Source organism: Cicer arietinum, chromosome 8, assembly GCF_000331145.2.
Source record: "Cicer arietinum cultivar CDC Frontier isolate Library 1 chromosome 8, Cicar.CDCFrontier_v2.0, whole genome shotgun sequence".
Classification (NCBI taxonomy): Eukaryota; Viridiplantae; Streptophyta; class Magnoliopsida; order Fabales; family Fabaceae; genus Cicer; species Cicer arietinum.
In genome coordinates, this window is record NC_021167.2 from 17083857 (window position 1) to 17104788 (window position 20932).

At 29.8% G+C, this 20932-nt stretch overlaps 1 protein-coding gene across 4 annotated transcripts; it reads right to left on the minus strand.

The window, feature by feature from the left end:
- Positions 1 to 14093: 14093 nt before the first annotated feature.
- Positions 14094 to 20635, minus strand: LOC101492617 (APO protein 3, mitochondrial-like). Of its 4 annotated transcripts, none has more exons than XM_073364672.1 (5): positions 20398 to 20635; positions 17167 to 17294; positions 16033 to 16728; positions 14858 to 15288; positions 14094 to 14758 (listed from the first exon to the last, which is right to left on the minus strand). In XM_073364672.1, exons 3-5 carry the CDS (start codon positions 16404 to 16406, stop codon positions 14346 to 14348), a joined length of 1218 nt encoding a protein of 405 aa, XP_073220773.1. In that variant the 5' UTR covers positions 16407 to 16728; positions 17167 to 17294; positions 20398 to 20635; the 3' UTR covers positions 14094 to 14345. The 4 variants fall into 4 exon arrangements, with proteins under 4 accessions (XP_073220773.1, XP_004512824.1, XP_004512825.1 ...); XM_004512767.4 differs by having other exon boundaries at positions 17167 to 17302; XM_004512768.4 differs by lacking the exon at positions 17167 to 17294.
- Positions 20636 to 20932: the final 297 nt, after the last annotated feature.

A 20932-nucleotide genomic window follows, 5' to 3' on the forward strand; every position in this document is an offset into this window, starting at 1 on the left:
CATAAATTTGTGTAGCATACACGAATGAGATTTTAACCGTAGATTTAATAGTTTACTATTCAATGATTAGGATCTATGAAAGGCTACCTTTTAAAGATATTTATTTGCAAAGTAGGTGCCCAACAAATAAACAATTGCATTTATGTATTATTGAAAAGTAAATCTAAATTTAAATGATTGGTCCTGATTTGTACTTTTTAGTTAATGTTGAGAGCTTATTCTTTGGTATTTGAAGCCCACAAAATATGCTAAAATTAAAATAAATAAATAAATAAATAAATAAATAAAACAAAAACAAACGATAAAAGGATCGAGTTATTAAAATACTTATAGTATGTACTCTTTTTTGTCTTATATCAAGTGTTTTATTTGAAATTACATACTTTTTCAAAAAAATATTGAATGTACTAATTTTAATGAAAAAATATATTTATTTACTAAAATACCTACTTATGGAATGCTACCTACAATCAACAAACCCAAATTTCTTCTGAGAGTTCAATAGATCTTATTCACATATGCCTTAATTACCTAAGGCAAAAATTCTACCACCTTAACCAAAATCCAGAAGCAAAATGGCTTCAAATGAATAAAAAGGTCACTAAAAAATGCAGTAAAACGAAAACGAGAACGAACCTGAAAACGAAAAGGAAAATGGTAATGCAGAAAGGAATGGAATGAGTGTCGTTGTTATATGGTGATTTTAGGGATTCTGAATTCTGAAAATTTTAGGGTTTTAGAGTTTTGTTATATGGTGACTATTAAGATACAGAGACCCATAAATTTGTGTAGCATACACGAATGAGATTTTAACCGTAGATTTAATAGTTTACTATTCAATGATTAGGATCTATGAAAGGCTACCTTTTAAAGATATTTATTTGCAAAGTAGGTGCCCAACAAATAAACAATTGCATTTATGTATTATTGAAAAGTAAATCTAAATTTAAATGATTGGTCCTGATTTGTACTTTTTAGTTAATGTTGAGAGCTTATTCTTTGGTATTTGAAGCCCACAAAATATGCTAAAATTAAAATAAATAAATAAATAAATAAATAAATAAAACAAAAACAAACGATAAAAGGATCGAGTTATTAAAATACTTATAGTATGTACTCTTTTTTGTCTTATATCAAGTGTTTTATTTGAAATTACATACTTTTTCAAAAAAATATTGAATGTACTAATTTTAATGAAAAAATATATTTATTTACTAAAATACATTCCTTTATTAATATAAAAAATAATATAATAAAAAATAATATATTAAAAATAATTAATAATTTAAAATAACGAATGAGACAAATAAATACTCCAAATAAAATATTTAAGATTATAAAGAGGAATCTAGTATGTTAATTTGGTGTGCCAATAACAAGGTTTAGGTGTTGTTGATAATGGATGATTATTTAATGGTTTAAATATATTTTTGGTTTTTGTAAATATATTTTATTTTGATTTTTATTCCTGTAATTTTTTTTGTTTGATTTATTTATATCTTATAAATTCTAACAAGTTTTAAAAAGGTCATTTATGAATTTTTTTAGTACAAAAAATGGTGACATAATTAATTTTAGATGAAGTGGCACATGAAGACCATGTAATTTTTGTTTATTAGACAATATTTAGTATTTAAAATTAAAATGTATTTTATTAACTCATTTAATTAAAAACTTAAAAATAATTAATTAATCAATAAACTAATTAAAATAATAAAAATTCAATAATCTTCATCTTTAATCTCAAATTTCTTAATAAAAATTCACATAATTTTCATTTTCAAATCGCAAATTCTCATATCTTAATCCAAATTATAAAAATTATAATATTTTATTTTTCTCGCACCATATTAATAATTGAAATACATAGATTATTATAAAAGAATACCAAAATCCCACTTGATGTAATTTGGAATGATGATGATCACATGTATGGACACAAGGACTTCACAATCAATCTAGTTAACTACCCTCTTCCAAAGCTTTTAAAGTTTTTGTAAAGAATACACAACATTGACATGAAATACATTGTGATCAATGATCTTGGAATTGCTATTAACACCAATTATGGTCTATACCAAAGGGGTATGGCTAATGATGTTTTTATCAAGTACGATGCTGAACCTTTCATGGCAGGCAAGAGGAGTTTACTTTCCTGATTTTCACAATATTTTCTTACACCTTCTTCTCTCTTATAATAATCCATATATTTCAAAAATGGGTATGGTGAAAAAAAAAAATTATAATTTGTAGGGTTTGAATTCAGATATGAGAACTTGTGATTTAAAGATAAAGAAATTGGGGTTGAAGATAAAAATTGTTGAAAAAATTTGGATTTGAAAATGAAGATTGTTGAATTTTTATTAAAAAATTTGAGGTTGAAGACGAAGATTACTAAATTTTTATTATTTAATTGGTTTATTGATTAATTAATTAGTTTTAAATTTTTAATTAAATAATTACATGAGTTAATAAAATGAATTTTAATTTTAAATATTAAATACCACCTAGTCAATAACAATTACACAATCATTATGTGTCATTTCATCTAAAATTAATCATGTCACCATTTTTTTTACTAAAAAAAATTCACAAATGACCTTTTTAAAACTTGTTATAATTTTACAAGGGTATAGGTCAAAGAAAAAAAATATTAGAACGATGAAAATCAAAATGAAACATATTTGCAAGAAACAAAAAGATATTTAAACTTTATTTAATTATTTATTTTGATGTATAGTTAAGTAAATACATAGTTTTATAAAAAAAAAATTAATTAATATACAGTTTTTTTAATTAGCATAAATTTACATTTTGTTAATAATAATAGGTCACAAAAGTAATATCTCAAGTCGCTAATTATATACTCTATTTGTTTATGTTACTACTTATGTTCTATTATATAAGATTTTATAGACTAAATTATGAAAATTAAAATAGTATTTGTTAATGATATATATGTTTCTTTTCTTTTCTTTTTTTTTTTTTATCAAAATACTATAGAGCTCTTGTTGAAATTGAAAGTTAGGTGAAGATTCTATTAATAGTTGTCCACTGTGAATTTCTTCTTGGTTTAAATGACTATGTTAAGGAAGAAATTTGGAGTACAAAGTTGAGTTTTTTTAAGCTACTAAATCAATGAAACCATTAGAAAATTGAAAAGATGAAAGATAAATGATAAATTAAAATAAATGATAAGTTTGAATTGAGTTTATAATGAAATGAACAATGAGTATTATACGCAACACTAGTCCTAATTACTAAGACATCGTGGAATGCGAAATCTAGCTCTAATTGTCAACACTAGTCCTCTTTTATGCACGAGTGTCGTTTCCTTTATCTGTGCACGTGTTTTCACTTATATTTGTGCTACGTGAAATAGTAGTTTTGATTTATGGGGTCAACAACAAGGAACACGAGCCTTATAATAGAATTGTCAAGTTTCACATACTTTTAAATAATTTTAATATTACCAACGCATATTCAATTGTTCTTAATTTATCTAATTTTCATTCAACTACTTAGAGATCGACTACTAAATATATTCGAGTAACATCTTAAATAGTTTTTGGATGTAAAGAACTTTTTACTAAGGTTGATTAATCCTTGTCCAACACATAATACAAAAATCAAAATCTTGTCCAACACAAACAATTTATAACTGATGTGAATTTTAAACTAATAGTAAAAAATTTATATTTTACATTTCAAAATATAATATGTATTATATGTATAAGAAATACATGATTATTGTATATAACTTTTCTTTTAATTTAATCTTTCATTTAAAAAATACAGGATTTTGTTTTCTTCTCAATTTTTTACTATGTGGCACTCTCATTAATGAGATTGTACTTAGATAACATAATTTCTATGTTATTATTGTTGTAATTAATTTTATTATTTATTTTTTATTAATATATTAGAATATTAAAAATGAAATAAATAAATTTTAAATATTTTAAAATTTTAAATTATTGTTGGATAAAATAAATAAATTTTTAATATTTTAATTGATAAATAATTATTAAATAGTATTAAAAATGTAATAATTTTAAATATTAAAATATTTAAAACAAAATAAATAAAATTTGAAATATTTTAAATTTTAATTTCTTACAAAAAAGTTTAACAAAATAAATAAATTTTAAATATTTTTTAAAATTTAGTTTCAAATATTTTAATATATAAATAAAATTAATAATAACATAGAAAATATTTTATCTAACTCGCAAATGTCATTTAAGTGTCATATCATAAAAAATTGTGGGAACAAAAAATATTCAAAGAATTAGATTATACGACGGCGAAATAATCGAATTTAGAAAAGAGATGACAAAAAGATCGTTTTGGACAAAATAGGAGCACCAAAAGTACATTTAAGCTTTTCTATTTATCAAATAAATGATTTTAAAAATATAATCTTATAAAATTTTATAGCAAGTGCTATTTTTATAATAAAAAACGCAATGATGAACAACTCAATACCAGTATATACTCTGGTGTTTATTTAAAGGCAAAGAAAAAGTAGTTGAGTAAATAATAAGTTGTCCACAAGAGCAAATACTTTCAGCTTTTAGACTTAGTACAACAAAGTAACAGAAAGTGAAGTAGTAATGTGAATCACAAAAAATAGACGGTTGAATTTTGATCTTTTTAAAATTTTGATTCTTCTGCTTAATTTAAATTAACTCAAGATTAATCATAGTTGAAACAAAATGTCCAAAATATTCTAGATATGTTAGATGTAAATAAAACATATTAGTTTATAGTGAAGTGTGATTTGTGTGTGCAAATAATTAAAAACAAGAGATAGAAAGATTACAGAAAAAAGGTATATTGGTTCATCCAACCCGAGCTAGTACAGTCCTCACAACCGTTATATTTTCACTATATTCTTTAAAACCAGAATGTTCTCCTTCACACCTTTTTTCTTGATCGCACCTTGATCAATTACAATCTTCACATTTTAACCTAGAAAGAATTTTTACAATCACCTTTCAAATTTGAAAGGAATTTTACAAATACACTCAATCTAACATAAAAGATAGGCTTGAGTTACATATGATGTGTATGATAAAAGTGTTTTGGATCTTCAAACTTCTCAACATTTGTTTGAGATGGATAAAGACAAACTCAATAGATGATGATCCACATATATAGTGAAGAGAGCATAATTTTTCTTGAAGAGTTTTTGATTTGTTCTTACTTGAACAAGTGTTGGTAAATTTATAAATTGAACTCTTGTCTTGATCTTCCAATTGATCTTCAATTTATAGATGATAAGTGACTCCCAATATACAGTTTAAGCTAAAAATAGTCGTTGGACACATTTCCCAAGGTGCAAATAATCTTCTTAAATAATCTATTTAAGTGTAGTGTAATTTTGTCCAAAACGTTCTTGATCTGTCTTAGACGTTCTTGCGTTGCTAGAGAGTGGAAAAGAAGAAACTTAATGTTGGGTGGCCTGCCTTATGACTTTTAGAACTATTCCAAATTAGAATTATGCTAAATTTTTTGCAGAACAATGTAAGTACAATGTACTTGCGTCCTTGCTCAAAATTCATCAATTTGGAGATTAATCTGGTCATCAATCTGGAGGATGTTTTCCTCATTTGGGCATTCATCTCTAGTTTTGGGTATGATCTCTGATTTGATCAGTCTTGATACTCTTTAACTTGTAATTTGAACTATGGAAAATGATTTGTTTTAATTTGTCTTTAAAAGAGAATAACCAAAACGTTCTTTTATAAAACCATAACGTTTTTTGTTCTGTGTTGTAGGGAGAATATGTATGAGTGATTCATTAGATGTTTAATGTTAGTTTTTTATCTAAGAGGCATGTCCAAGTTTTCCTTGCTCATAGCTCATCAATCTTGGGATTGAGTAGTGTTTTGAGTTGTCTTGATATTCGTTTATCTTATGGTCTGGACTATATAAAATGATTCATTTTACTCATATCTTTAAAACAAATTAACAAGAATGATCTTGAAAAAACCGGAATGATCTTGATAAACCAAAATGATCATTTGATAAATGAGAATGATCTTTATAAATCAGAATGATCTTTTAATAAACCAGAATGATCTTTTAATAAACTAGAATGATCATTTGATAAATCATAATGATATTTTAATAAATCATAATGATTTTTTAATAAACTAGAATGATCATTTGATAAATTAGAATGATCTTTAAATAAACCAGAATGATCTTTGAATAAAGCAAAATGATCTTTTAATAAACCAGAATGATTCTTTCATAAACCTTAATGATTCTTTGATAAACCTTAATGATCTTGATAAACCAGAATGATCTTTCAATAAACTAGAATGATATTTTGATAAACCAGAATGATCTTTTAATAAACCATAATGATTTTGATAAATCTGTCCTCAATCTGTATATCAATATGCAAAATATTCTGCATGTTTTTTTTTTTTTTTGCAAGAATCTTTATGGAAGTAAATCAAATCTTGATTTTTAATTGCTCATTAAATGTTGGAAAGCTCATGTATGAAATGCTTACTAATTTACTGCATGTTGCTCTTCCATAAAGATTCTTATTGCCAATTGTTCTTTAATATAGTAACCAGATCATTCTAGTGAATGTTCTTTCACCATTATTTTGTTGAAGCAATACTTTCTACAATTTTTCTTGGCGTTGCTCATGTTGTGTCTTGTCCATCAAGTATCAATGAGATACTTTAGTATGACTATGAATGTATTGGATACTTTCTTCACGAAGATGCTATATTCAAGATGCAATAATCATTCTCTTGAATGATAGATATATGATATAATCCTTTTGAGATTTTTTCATTATTGAGTAGATCCTTATGCACTTGTTGATGTGAGTGGCTTCTTGCTTGTCCACTTATGTAATTCATGTTCCTTAAATAAAATTCAAGTGCAATCATTAATAGATCACCATTCATAAAACTTAATCATTTATTTCATTAGACTTATTGTCATTAAAAAATACATAAAAAATATTTTTACCTCAACAATCTCCCCATTTTTTTATGATGACAAACCTTTTGAATAAAACTTACGTTTTAGGAATGGATATAAATAAAATGCAAGAATGTTCATAGATATATAAATAAACCCCCCCTAAACGCATGCAAGTATGTAATTCTTGACATTCAAATTAAACCCCTCCTAAACATTTGCAAAAGGTTAATCCTTAACATTCATTAATTACTTTCATCCTATATCCATCATATATTTCTCTCCACTTTTGGCATCTATCAAAAAGATTGAGGAATAAAAAGTGAAGTACAAATATATGGAGCAATAGCATGAGTATATTGCACATAGAAATCATGTGGTTGATCAATGCACATATATCAAACTTGTCAAGTTTGTATTTAACATTAAGGAACGTAGCATGTATGATGATCAATAATAATTTTAGTCAATATTACAATCAAGATATGGATAATGATGACAAAAACAATATGACATAATTACATGCAAACATTTTAACACACTCGAAAATCAGTCAATGAATTTTTTGCAAGAAAAATAATATTTTCTAATAACTCCCCATGAATATTATAAAATGAATATTCTTTAATATTTTATTGTTCCATAACACAACCAAGATGTCTCTTTGTTTTTTGTCCTCTTTCACAAGAGACAACCTTTCAGTTTGAACATGATCATGCTTATTGTTAGAAATAGATCCATTTTCATTTTTAGAAATAGAGAAAATGAGCACATTCAAGGAAGCATGAAAACAAAAGGAAATTGATATCATGTCAAATGTAATTTATCTCTTTACAAAACACTTTTATGCTAATAATGTTTATATTTTTCAAAAACTAATTTTTTTAAAAGGATAAAAAATATGCCAAATGATTTGCTCACATTAAAAAAAAATGTTTTTTCACAAAGTTTTTGAAAACACACAAATAAACAATAAGAGACATGTTCAAGCTTACTTTCATTAGCAAGTCTTTATGAGACTTTTTGATTGTTACTATTCCTATCTATCATGCTTAAAACATATTTAAACACTTGAGATCAATTTTCACAAAAGTAGTATGCATAAGACTCATTTATAAATACATATATTAATATGCCTCAAAATGCTCTAATCAACTTTTGACTTACCATAATCTTTTTGGATTAGTTTTGAGTTTTAAAGCAAAAAGAGACACGAATGATTTTCATTAAAACCAAACATATGAATCTTGTTGAAATCCTTCACAAATATATCCTAAACAAGGATATATATTTAAAATATGTTGAAGAATGATCTTTTTCATAAGGCACATTATAATCTCAGAAACAATTTTTTTGAAAAGTCATATTCAAAATATTATACTCAAACATCAAGCAATGCATAGGCTACACAATATATGCAAAACAATTGGAGAACATGATAGACAATGCTTTCAAGGACATAAAGAGGTGATTTTGCACAAAATAATGTTAATTCATTATAATGATAATTTAAAAGATGTTATTATGCAAAGTGTGAAAAAATAATTTAATGAATTATACTTGACAAAACAGCCCTTTGTATAACTGTTAAATAAATTAATTTATTTTAAATGTCTTTATAATAAGGACAATAATTTTAAACATCAAACTAGAGTTGCACACTTGTTTACACCATCATAAAAAGTGTAGAAATAAAGAGTGAAAACATGTTGAATTTGGGATAGGAATTAGACATGTGCATGTACAAGTAATGACAAAGAGTGATGTAATCAAGTAAACTTTAAAGTCGTACATGCATAAAAAATAGTATACATTTTTAATTTTAAGAGCACCCAATCAATTACATAATATCATTGCAACAAAAAAAAATTCATTCTTATCATAATACAAATATCATAAGAATTAGGATTTAGTGTACCTTCTTTAGTTATTTTGGAGCTTATCTTCATGCTCATTCATTTATCTTGATTGATGGTTGAAATGAATTTGCTTTTGTTGTTGAGAGAGTTCCTCCATTATGATATTAATTCAAGATTGTTCTATTTTGGCTTCATTAGTTTGTTATTGACTATGTTTGAGAAATAGTAGATACATTGTTGTCATATTTTTGGAACATCAATCAAGTTCTTATTCCACCATTGTGTCTTTCAATAATTTGATCTTGAGGAGATGCTTTGGAGGAAAACTCAATAATGAGGTAGGTGTATGAGTGCCAAAAGCAAATAGTTAAAACTCATTTGGAAGTTGTTGATGTTCTTCAACCATATCATTGTGATAGGCAACATTATTTTTGATTGGATGAAGTAAAGGTGCAAACATGAGAATAAAGTTGAATTTTGTGTGATAAGGTTGATAAATTTTTGATAATTTATTAAAAAATTAGTCCGATTTTGGTGACTTACTTGTAGTAGAAGCAGTCGGGTTCAAAGGTAGCAAACAATGAAAGCATAAATAATTGGACACATAGATTTATCTTGGTTCACCATTAACTTGGCTACATCCAGTCTCTTCATTCAGAAGACTTTAATCCACTAATTCAAATACCTTGAATTACAAAACACCTGATCCTCCAAGTCAGTTTTTCCAAACATCTTGACAACCGAAAACTTTTGAGGAACTAAGCACCTTGCCCCTACAAGCCAAATCTTCTTCTAACAACCTGACAACCCCAGATTGAAGAAGGAATTAAACCACTATCAGGTTGAATACAAAATATTGGAACTTTAAGTGTTTGCTTCTAACAAAGCTGATAACAATAGTAACTCTCAGACTCTAAAAAAAAAAGCACATTTATGGTATAATAATAGCCACCATTTTCTTAAAATATTATTTTTAAATTTTGAATAAATACATTATAGTCCATTTAATTTGAATAACTTTGTTGCAGTCCATTTTGTTTTATATTTATGGTATATTGTAAATGCATTTAGGGGAAGTGATGGAAACAGGTGTTATCCTTTCAATTTTGGAAAAACATTGAATAAAAGGAGAAACATGATCTGAAGCACCCGTATCTAAAATCCAAATAGAACGATTATGATAAATAGAACCGGTATTGGAAACACTAGAATCAAGTGGGTATTGGCGACTTCTGTAGATTATTTTGGTGTTGAAGAAGTGGTTGAGGTCTCCTTTTTCGACGACTGAACAAAATTAACCAAGTAATGATAATCTTCCTTTAAAATTGAAGGAGAGTGGTCTTCTAGAATTGAATTGGATGGTGAAGTAGACTTGGTTTTGTGAGGAGGAAATGGATTAGGATTATGGTTTTTATTTGAATGCTACCCAGGTGGAAAGCCATGTTTGAAGTAGCAAGAATCTACTGTGTGATTGATTTTATGGCAATGTATGTAACACATTTGAGACTTTGGCTAAGTACGTCCTCTACCACACCCAACTTGTTTTGTATTACGATAACTGGTATTTCCAGAATTCACACTAAAAACAGCAAACTTGGGAGGAGAAGGATTGGATGCAGGTTTTTGTTGAACAACCAAAGAATATACCTTGTTAATGGAGGGTAATTTCTCTATGAGAAGAATTTGAGTATGAATGTTGGAATAATTGTCATTCAATCCTTTGAGGAAACAAGTGATGTATTCTTCATCTTTGAAGCTTCAAACAACGATACCTAGTTTGCATATGCAAGGAACAGAGCAAGTGCACGAAGGTGTCGGGGACAAATCTTCGAGTTCATCCCAAATAATCTTAAGATTGGTAAAGAAAGTCGACAAATTTCTATTTCCTTGTTTAATTGAGTGAAGGTCGGGGAGAAGATAAAAAAACGGAAATGATTACCTTTGATGAACCTATCACGCAAATCGAACCATAGATCAAAGGCAGAATCGATGCAAATGATGCTATGTGGAATATGTAGTGATAAAGTCTTGGTGATCCAAGAAATCACCATGTTGTTGGCGCGATACCAAAGATCGTGATCGGGATGTGAAGAAGAAGGTTGAGGAAGAGAACCGTTGATGAACTGAATCTTGTTATTTAATGAAAGTGTGTGTTTCATTGCTCGATTCCAATTATAAAAGTTCAAATTGTTCAACAGTGGGGCGACCAAAACAACATTGGGATTCTTGTCAGGGTGAAGGTAATAAGGGCTTCGTGGATTCAAAGCGGCATGTTGGACTTTAGTCCTCTTAATCCTAATTTTGACATAATTAACAAACATACAATGTTCATACATCATATGATAAATTTAACATTTTAACTAAGCAAGATTTCAGGAACAACAACTCAACCCTACACACTTGAGACAATTGCTTGGAACTCAAGAAATCAACAAAAGTTGAAAATCTACTGAACAAATCGATTAGGCAATCGATTTCGTAAAAGGGTTGTAAGGAAACATGTAGTTTGTGGTTACACAATCGATTAGGCAATCGACTGGCACAATCAGTAATAAAAATTGTGCAAGTCAGTGGCAACCTGATTTGTATGCTAATCGATTGGCACATCGAATGTGCAAATCACAAAGTAAAAACTGATTAAAACAAATCGATTGGGAAATCGATTGGGCAAGTCACAAGGACAATCCATTTACTAGGCTAATCGATTGACACATCGATTGCGTAAATAATATTTCAAAAGTAACATGCCATGTGACAAACACAATCGATTGGACAATCCATTGTGAGAAATTCAATCATGTCAAGTTTGGTATCAATCCATTGGGAAATCGATTGAGCTAAACCAACTGGTAAGACCTTTTCAGAAACATACTACCAAATCGATTGGCACTCCGATTAACATGAAATAAGCTAAGTTCCTGTTTTAAACACAATCAATTGGCAAATCGATTGAAACAAATATTTGAAATCACAGGGAACTCTTAGTTTGTGGCCAAATCGATTATGTGTATTTGTGAATTGATTATGAGACTTAGTGAATCGACTAAGTAATCGATTGGTGTGATTTTATTATTGGAACAAAACACCTGACATCGATTATGCAATCGATTCATATAAGTTTGCACATAATTTTCTGAAAAGTGTATTAAAAGAATCGATTAGGAAATCGATTAGTTTGTATAGTTTCAAGATTCAAGAAAAACAAGACTTGCGATAATCGATTGGCAAATCGATTAAGCCCGTTTTTATCACTTTAATGAATCGATTGGTAAATCGATTTATCCGTTGTTTTTCAGAAACTATATAAACAGTTTTCAATCTTTTTCTCAATATAACTTTTTTAACACTTGAATATACTTCAGAACACTGAAGAACTCTTAAGAACATTTTGATAACATTCTGATATTGCTTTTTCAGATCAAGACCAAAAGATTATTCATAATCAATAAGAGAGCTGAAAAAGAATTCTTGAGAGAAAAGACAATGATCTCACAAACACTCAAATGAACAACCAGATTATTGTGTGAGATACATTGATAGAGATTGAAGACAAACTCTGTACTTCTTTTATATCTTTTTGTAACAAAGTTTTGTAAAAAGAAACAATTGTGAAAAATCCAGTATGAAAACTGGTGGCGATCTTCGTTGATGTAAAGATCATCAAGAAGGAGCTGGACTTGATCTTGTGTGAGTCTAACGAGTGACTGCAAGGATCAAGGGGTTAAGCAATAGGAAAGAGTCTGAGTTAGATAGATAGGTTTCGAGGAAACTGGACAATCTGTAAACAAGTTTCATTTCTTTCTATTGAAGAAAAAGCTGAAATCCAGTTGGATTGTCAGGACTGGATGTAGGTTGTCATATTGACAGCTGAACCAGGATAAACCTTGGTGCATTCTATCCCTTATCTTTTTAATTTTATCTTGTATGCTGTGTTATATTTCCGCTGTGTATAAATCCGAATAAATCTTGCATCGTAAGATTGTATGTTCGATCTTAATTGTATGCTAGACGTATTATGTTTTCTATATTGTTTTAATTTGATAACGACTGTCATATTTTATAATAACGAGGTCATAATAATCAACACGACATCTTTTGATTGGGTGGAGTCTTGTTGGATGAAGCTTTGTTGATCGAAATCATTGTTGTCAATCTCCATGAGAGGCGATGCGAGGAATTGAAAGAATTAGAGTTCGAAAAGGTTGAATTTAGGGAAACGCAAAAAAAAAAAAAAACAGAAGCATGAAAAATTGATTTAATTTGATACCGTATTACTTGGTAAATCAAGAGGGGAATTTATTGAATAATATCTTGATTATTATTAGAATCAATCATATTACAATAGAGTGTAGTTTATATATATAGAACCCAAACTGACAGAAAGGTACAAAAACAACAATATTGACTAATAGTAAAGGCAACAACAATAACACAAGAAGAAGCAGCAATGAAAATGTTGGAACCGAAACAACAGTTACTAAGAAAAAAAAAAAAAAAAAAAAAAAAAAAAAAAAAAAAAAAAACAAGGGAGGGAAGGAGATAGAGAGTGAGAGCTATTGATTTGTATCCAAAGATAAAAGAATGCTAAAGATGATCTTGTTGTGGTCATCTGTCGTCCAACACCAACCATGAAAAATGGTTTTCGCTTTTACCTAAATTTTGAGGGGAAAGCGGAACTATTGCATTGCGATTTTTTATTTTTTATTTTTTTTCTTTGAAATGGTGAAGATTATAAAAGATAAGGTAAGATTGTAATAATTTATAAGATTGTGTTAAAATCCTTTTGATAGAATATTGTTTTAAAATATTTCTATAAGTTGTTACAAGAAAAAAAAAATTATAAGATTTTACCATTTGAATTTTAATGAATTTATTTATATGAAAATATTTATAGGATTTTAAATTAATTTTTTATTGATGGAGTCTATGTTTGGATATATAAAAGTCTCTTTACTTTTTTGAAAATATTTTTTATTTTTTAAATTGACAATTTTACCTATTAATAAGGAGGTGAGATATTTTATGAAATAGACAATTATCTGTAATTCTAAAAACAATGAAAATATAAATTTAAATAAAAATGTTCTTAAATTTGTTCACCGGAAAATGTTCTTTGGTTTTTTTGGCAACAAATTGTGTAAAATCATTTTGTTCTCAACAGAAATCCAATTTTTTTTGCCTCCAATAGGTGTCAAAAAGATGTGCTCCAAATTATCAAAGACCAAAACCTTTAGAGTATGCTTTTACTGTGGGCTTTGGAAGAGTGAGTACGAGTCTATATTTCGATACACCAAAATCCTCTGTTCAAACATAACCTTAGTTGCCAACATAATACAAGATAATTTATCCAACATACTAATTCTCATACTATTACATTACATCCCCGATCACCCACAATAGTCACCCTCTACCTTCGCCAGCATAAAAATGTTTACAATTTGAAATAAGTTACACCGTATCTTTTTAAGTTAGACTCTTCCAATGCCCAAATGGTTCCTTCATGCATGTGAAGCAATTCAATCCATTATTGCTCTAAACAACCCACTTTTCCTCATCCATTTCAGGGACTACAACATCTACCCTCATTGTATGTGCATAATTCTTTTCAACTGGTGCCCCGCCTTGCGAAAATAGCTCTACAACTGCAGGCAACATACCGTAGTACCTTTTCAACTCATTTACCAAAGGCTTACCCTGTTGTTGCTGATCTTGAATGTGATAGACATATACAGGAGGTATAAAATCATTTATTGTAGCCTCCTGCCATGCATGCTGTCCATCCCTCATTTGGTGTTTGTAAGCTTGACAATTTCGCACTCTATGACCTTTCGGTCCCACTTGTACCTCTGAACAATATCCACAAGTTTGAACAGCATATTTCTCCATAAGTTTTGTAGCTCCAATGCACATTTTCTTCCAGGCTTTCATGCCTCGGACAGCAACAGCTGCAAAGAAGCAAACACAGTTAGCCGAGTTGACAGAGGACAAAATGTATGTTGTGTGTAAGAGTGAGGGAAAAGAAGAAAAAATGTGTCTTCATTAACCTTGGATGTCATCACAATGCATTTCCATAGCATTAGTGTCTTGATTCAATCTCTTTTTGTTATACGGAAACCCGCGTTCATCTATGTCTTTGTCAAGAGAAATTTCTTTAGGAAATCTTTTCTCGAAATCAATTATCCTACCGGCAACACAGTAAACAGGATACGTCCTTCTCCTGGTAGGGTACTCAGGTATGTCAACACCTGCCTGGACACACAGCTCAACAATTGCTGGAATTCGGTCCACTAGAAGCATTTCATTATGTGAAACAGCCCTCCCAACTCTATCATACAGATGAAATGACTCTACATGAGGAAGAACATGTTCGATACCACCTTTGACCCAACTGTGTTCTTTGCTTGACAAGCTTCCTCTAACATTACATGTTCTAATTTTATGTGGTGGATCACCAACATGAACTTCTCCACATATGCTGCAAGGAATCCAAAATATCAGTCAACTAAGAATGTAGATTAAAGAAATTCTCAATGACGGGATAACTTTAGATTATACATTCAACATATCTGGACTCTTATTCACAAAGAAATCCTCTTAAAACGCAGTAAGTACTGAAAAAATCATATTGCATAACTTAGCAGACAAGTCAAAGATATCAGTCAATTCAAAAAATACCATACAAAAAAATAATAATAATTCCTACTTGAAATTTAGGTTTGATACCATAGTTATCAATCCTAGATAGTAGCACCTAGTGACCAACCTAAAAAATGCTACAGCACAATACAGCATAGCAAGATTATTGCTATTCTGAATTTTTTATACATATTAAATAACTAATACTATATATATATATACTAAAAAATTAAAAATCAAAATCAAAATTCATAATGCAAAGTGAATGATATTAACGTGGAAGTGATGCGAAAGTATTAATTAGATACTAAAAAATTAAAAATCAAAATCAAAATTCATAATGCAAAGTGAATGATATTAACGTGGAAGTGATGCGAAAGTATTAATTAGATGGTACAATTGGAGAAAAAATAATTATATTGCTTTGAAAATTGAAAGGGTAATTCATTTTGGGACAATTTTTTATAAATGAGTTACTTATTTAGGGGCGTAGGGAATACTTAAATATAAATTCTGTTCTAATTGCAACATGGTAAAAAGCTCAAACAACAATAATGAAGTTGTGAATGATAATGTTACTTACCAGCATGTATAAATAGCAATATAGTTGACAAGTGTAGAAACAGTGGACCATAATTCAGATCTAGCAGCATAAACTTGGTTAGCAACAGGAATTAATTTTCGAACCAACAACCCATTTTCAGGAGGTTGTAAAATAATCTCATCCACTTTTTGTCTCTCCTTTTTCTTTTTTCTACCTTCCCGTTTAAGTTCATTAATACTTGTTACTAATGGTTTCCTCTCAAACTTGTTGAGTTTCTTCTTCAGAAACTCGTCGCAAGTGGAAAGAGTCGAGTATAAAGCACCGAAAGGTGTTCTTGTAGTGATAGGTATTACTCTGTGATGTGATATAATAAGTTGTTTGAGTATGGTTTGAACAAGTCTTGGAAGCATCATTGATCATGTTCCACTACGTCCACCATCTATTCGACACAATGAGACACAACAATGTCTATTTTCTGCGACAGAGATTTGGAGGGTTTGGGAGTTTGATGAAGGAGACTTGTTTTTGATCCTCAATGGAGGCGGTGGCGGCAGATTAGAGCTATACAAGTTATATCGCAGCAGTTGAGTTGAGGGATTCGAGAGTCGACAGCAATGTCCCTCAAGTGGAGTGCACCCTCTCTTCCTCTGTCTCAAGTTTTATACTATGAGTGAAAAAAGCCCGTTTGTAAGGGTTCTTCTTCATGATAACTCTTCCAAGATATTCCCTCCAGTTCTATTTATAAGAAACAAAAGACAAAATCACACAAGGAACACATTCAAATGAGTTAATGTTATAAAAATCATAACAGCCACTAAAAGAAACTAATGTTTTAGCGCAAGGAGAAAGTCGACTCTACAAGTGAAATTTTGGAAGCTAACAACGCATTTATTTCAGATAAGCTTCATATTTGATATTACCATATAATAATCAAAAGTTAATCAAAACCAAATCATCATATACTTCAAATTTAGTTAATCTTACATGATAGGATGTGAATCACGAGAACATCAAACTCAAACCTCAACCTTACTTTCACTTGATTATTTGAAAATCAGTCAACCACATGCACCACAAATAAAAGAAAGAGAAATCTCCTAACTCAGCCCTAGAAAACAATCATAAATAAGAATCATGATAAACACCATAAATTGTTAATATAGCTGGTCCGACCTAAGATTCTTCATTGTCAAGGTCTTGAATGAAGCACCTCAGGTGGCAATGGCAGTAAATTACTGGTTTAGTCTTCAGTTCTGTTCTGGTTTAGTCATAGAAGCACGAGAAGCAAAACAAACCAGATTCTACAGTCCTATAACATTGAACATTGTCAAATATGATTGGTACCAAAACACAATCCTATAACTGGATGATTCATCAATCAACATAAAATAGCAAGACCCTATGATAATTTCTTCTGGTATTTAGTTTTTTTCCACACCAGGAAAGATCACTATAGAAAAACAAACAAACAAACAAAGTTCATAGTACCAAAGTTATTTACCATATAAGACCTAAAATAGTACACAAACGAATTCACTTCAGGGAAACTCAATGGAACACCAGAAAAGAAATGTTAGAATCTAAATTTTACATAAACAGACTCCTAAACTCAAAAGAAGCAAAAATAACCAAATCTGGTTCTGTACTACGAAGAACGGATATGCTCAAAACAGTGTTGTATTGCAGCCGAAACAAAATAGCTCATTTATGCTCAAACACTAAGAAATGACACAGTGACAAGAGAGAGACTTCGTAAGAGCTAACAGCTAATAGGCTAATACCATGAAGACCAAATATCCAAAGGTTTCTAAAGAGGCTACCCAACCCATTTAGGGCCAGCCCTAACTGGTTGCGGGCTTCATTGGGCAAGACTGAAAAGCCCTATTTAAATATGGGCTGAAAAAAACTACCTGAGCCAGACCCTAAACAGATTGCAGGCATGACAAGTAGACACCATTTTCTTATAGTATTATTTTTAAATTTTGAATAAATTCATTACAGTTCATTTAATTTGAATAACAGATAAAAAAAACAGAAGAGAGAGAGAGACTGTGATTTGTATTGAAAGATAAGCGAAGGCTAAAGATGGTCATGTGGTGGTCTTTTGCCTGTCCGTCGTGTGGCGTCGACAGTGGAAAAGGGTTTTTCCCTTTTTCCTGAATTTTGAGAGGAAAGTGAAACTAATGCATTGCGATTTTGATTTTTTTTTTTTTTAAATGGTGAAAATTATAAAAGATAAGATAGTAATACCATGAAGCCCAAATATCCACAGCAGTCAAAACAGGCTACCCGGCCCATTTAGGGCTTCATTGGGCAGGGCTGAAAAACCTGTTTAAATATGGGCTAAAAAATACTACCCGAGCCTGGCCTATACAGGTTGTGGGGTTGACAAGTAACCACCATTTTTTATAGCATTATTTTTAATTTTTAATAAATAAATTGCAGTCCATATAATTACAATAACTTTGTTGCTGCCCATTTTATTTTATTTTTATGGTATATTATAAATACATGCATTCACAAAGTAAGTTCAAATTGTCTAAATAAAACTTAGAAACTATCCAACACATAACACAAACTAAGTTCAAATTGTCCAACATAACACAAACTCAAACTAAATTCAAATAGAATGTTAAATAGTCCTAATTTGACTCCCAACAAAGTCATTTGGGTCTTCTTGAGTAAGGTTCACATATTCCAAAGTGTTGGATGATAATAATCCAAGACAAACATAACATATAAAGAAAGATGAACAACATGAAATGAACATAATTGAGAATAGTAGAGTACTACCAACATGCCAATATGAACCCAAAGGCTAAGAAAGCATCTAAAATAATGATGTGTGCACAGCAAACAAAAAAGTATAACAAACAGAGAACCCACCAAAATTAACCATAACCTAATAGAAAAGCATCAAATGTAGCATCATAAACATGATATTATAAGGTATAATCATCTGTTGAAAATGTTTCAAGCAACAACCCAATGAAGACAAAGATGAAGAGAACAAAATTGGATCATTTTGCCCCCGAACTGTGTTTTAATCAACTCAAAATGCTTCAATTAAAATAGGTAATCTGACCCTCATGATAAGAACACACCAATAAGTTAAATCCAATAGAAACATGCATATCAAAGGACAGAGAAAAATCATGATGAAAGTCCTGAGTAAGTTTTTAAATCTTTCAAAAACTGTTAGAAACTATGGAATGTAATAGTCAATATACTCATTCATCAGAAGCTGGAGAAGCTAGTCCACCAGCTACCATGAGAAAGAAGAAAAAAAATAACACAAAAAGGTTTGTTGATGAACAAATCAAATCAATGGAATTTATGTTTGAGACTGAGACAAGGCTTGAAGCCTTGAACCAAGAAGGAAGTTGCAGTTAGCAACAGAGCTTGGATTGCATTCAAGATAAGTTGCTATATGGTTTCAAAACAAGAGAGCTAGATGGAAATCAAAACAACTTTCACAATCTATAAAAATCCATAAGTAAAAAAACAAAAGACAGTATATCAGAAATCAAAGCAAACAAAAGACCATTTTAAGGCCCATCAAGGCTAAGTCATTAAGGGAACTCTGTACTGTATAATCATATTATTAGCTGTATCATAGGGATATTAGTTTTCCAAAAATAAATATAGAATCATCCATTTCTTGTAGCAAAACTTCAAAGCGAAAGGCAAGTTGGTTGGATGATTGAATGTTTCTTGTGGCAATTGCAAGCTTTTCAAAATCAAATATTAATAGCTCCTAGAATTTAATTTATGACAAACAGTTCTTCACTTGTATGTTCTGAAGGTGCTTCAACTATACTAAAATGTAAGAATCATCTGCTGTTAATAATTATAATTATAAAATCCTTAAAACTTAACATTTGACACAAACAATGATTACAACTCTTTCCTCTTATATTGAAATGATATAAGAACAATAACTAAGAACCTTCTTCAACTAGGTAGTTGATAACATGAACTAATAACACCATTTGTATTCTTTCTGTCCTACACAAATTCTTCGGCAAAGTCATATTAATGTCTTTCTTGGTATCAATTGATTCAATTACCTTCTTCACCACATTTTTACATTGTTGTTTTGAAACATAATAATCACATCTTTGCCTTAAGGCTAAAGCAATTTCAAATTATCAGGTTCTACTTATGGAATGCTACCTACAATCAACAAACCCAAATTTCTTCTGAGAGTTCAATAGATCTTATTCACATATGCCTTAATTACCTAAGGCAAAAATTCCACCACCTTAACCAAAATCCAGAAGCAAAATGGCTTCAAATGAACAAATAGGGTCACTAAAAAATGCAGTAAGACGAAAACGAAAACGAAAACGAAAACGAAAATGGTAATGCAGAAAGGAATGGAAGACGGAGAAGGATGAATACCTGAGCGGACGACGGACGGTGCAGACACGGCGGACGGAGGACGGCGCAGACAGAATCTTGTTGCGCGAAGAGGGAAGAGTGAGTGTCGTTGTTATTAGCGGCGGCTACGGGTGGCGATGGCTTGCCTATTCTCGGCGGCAGTGGCGGTGGCGGTGGCGGTGACGGTGACGGTGGTTATATGGTGATTTTAGGGATTCTGAGTTCTGAAAATTTTAGGCTTTTAGAGTTATGTTATATGGTGACGAACCCATAAATTTGTGTAGCATACACGAACGAGATTTTAACCGTAGATTTAATAGTTTACTATTCAATGGTGAAGATCTATGAAAGGCAACCTTTTAAAGATATTGATTTGTAATGTGGGTGTCCAACAAATAAACAATTATTGAAAAAATAAATTTAAATGATTGGTCCCTTTTTATTAATCTTCAAAAGCTTATTCTTTGGTATTTGAAGCGCACAAAATATGGTAAAATTAAATAAACTAAAACAAGTGATAAAAGGATATGGTTTATTAATATACTTATAGCATATA

What these genes read in the sequence shown, in the direction of transcription:
- LOC101492617 (XM_004512768.4), bottom strand. Translation starts at nt 16,406, where the DNA reads ATGATGCTTCCAAGACTTGTTCAAACCATACTCAAACAACTTATTATA. An exon ending in ATTGCTATTTATACATGCTG is followed by an intron (nt 15,289 to 16,032) that starts GTAAGTAACATT and finishes GATTCCTTGCAG; the next exon opens with CATATGTGGAGAAGTTCATG. An exon ending in GCATTGTGATGACATCCAAG is followed by an intron (nt 14,759 to 14,857) that starts GTTAATGAAGAC and finishes GCTTCTTTGCAG; the next exon opens with CTGTTGCTGTCCGAGGCATG.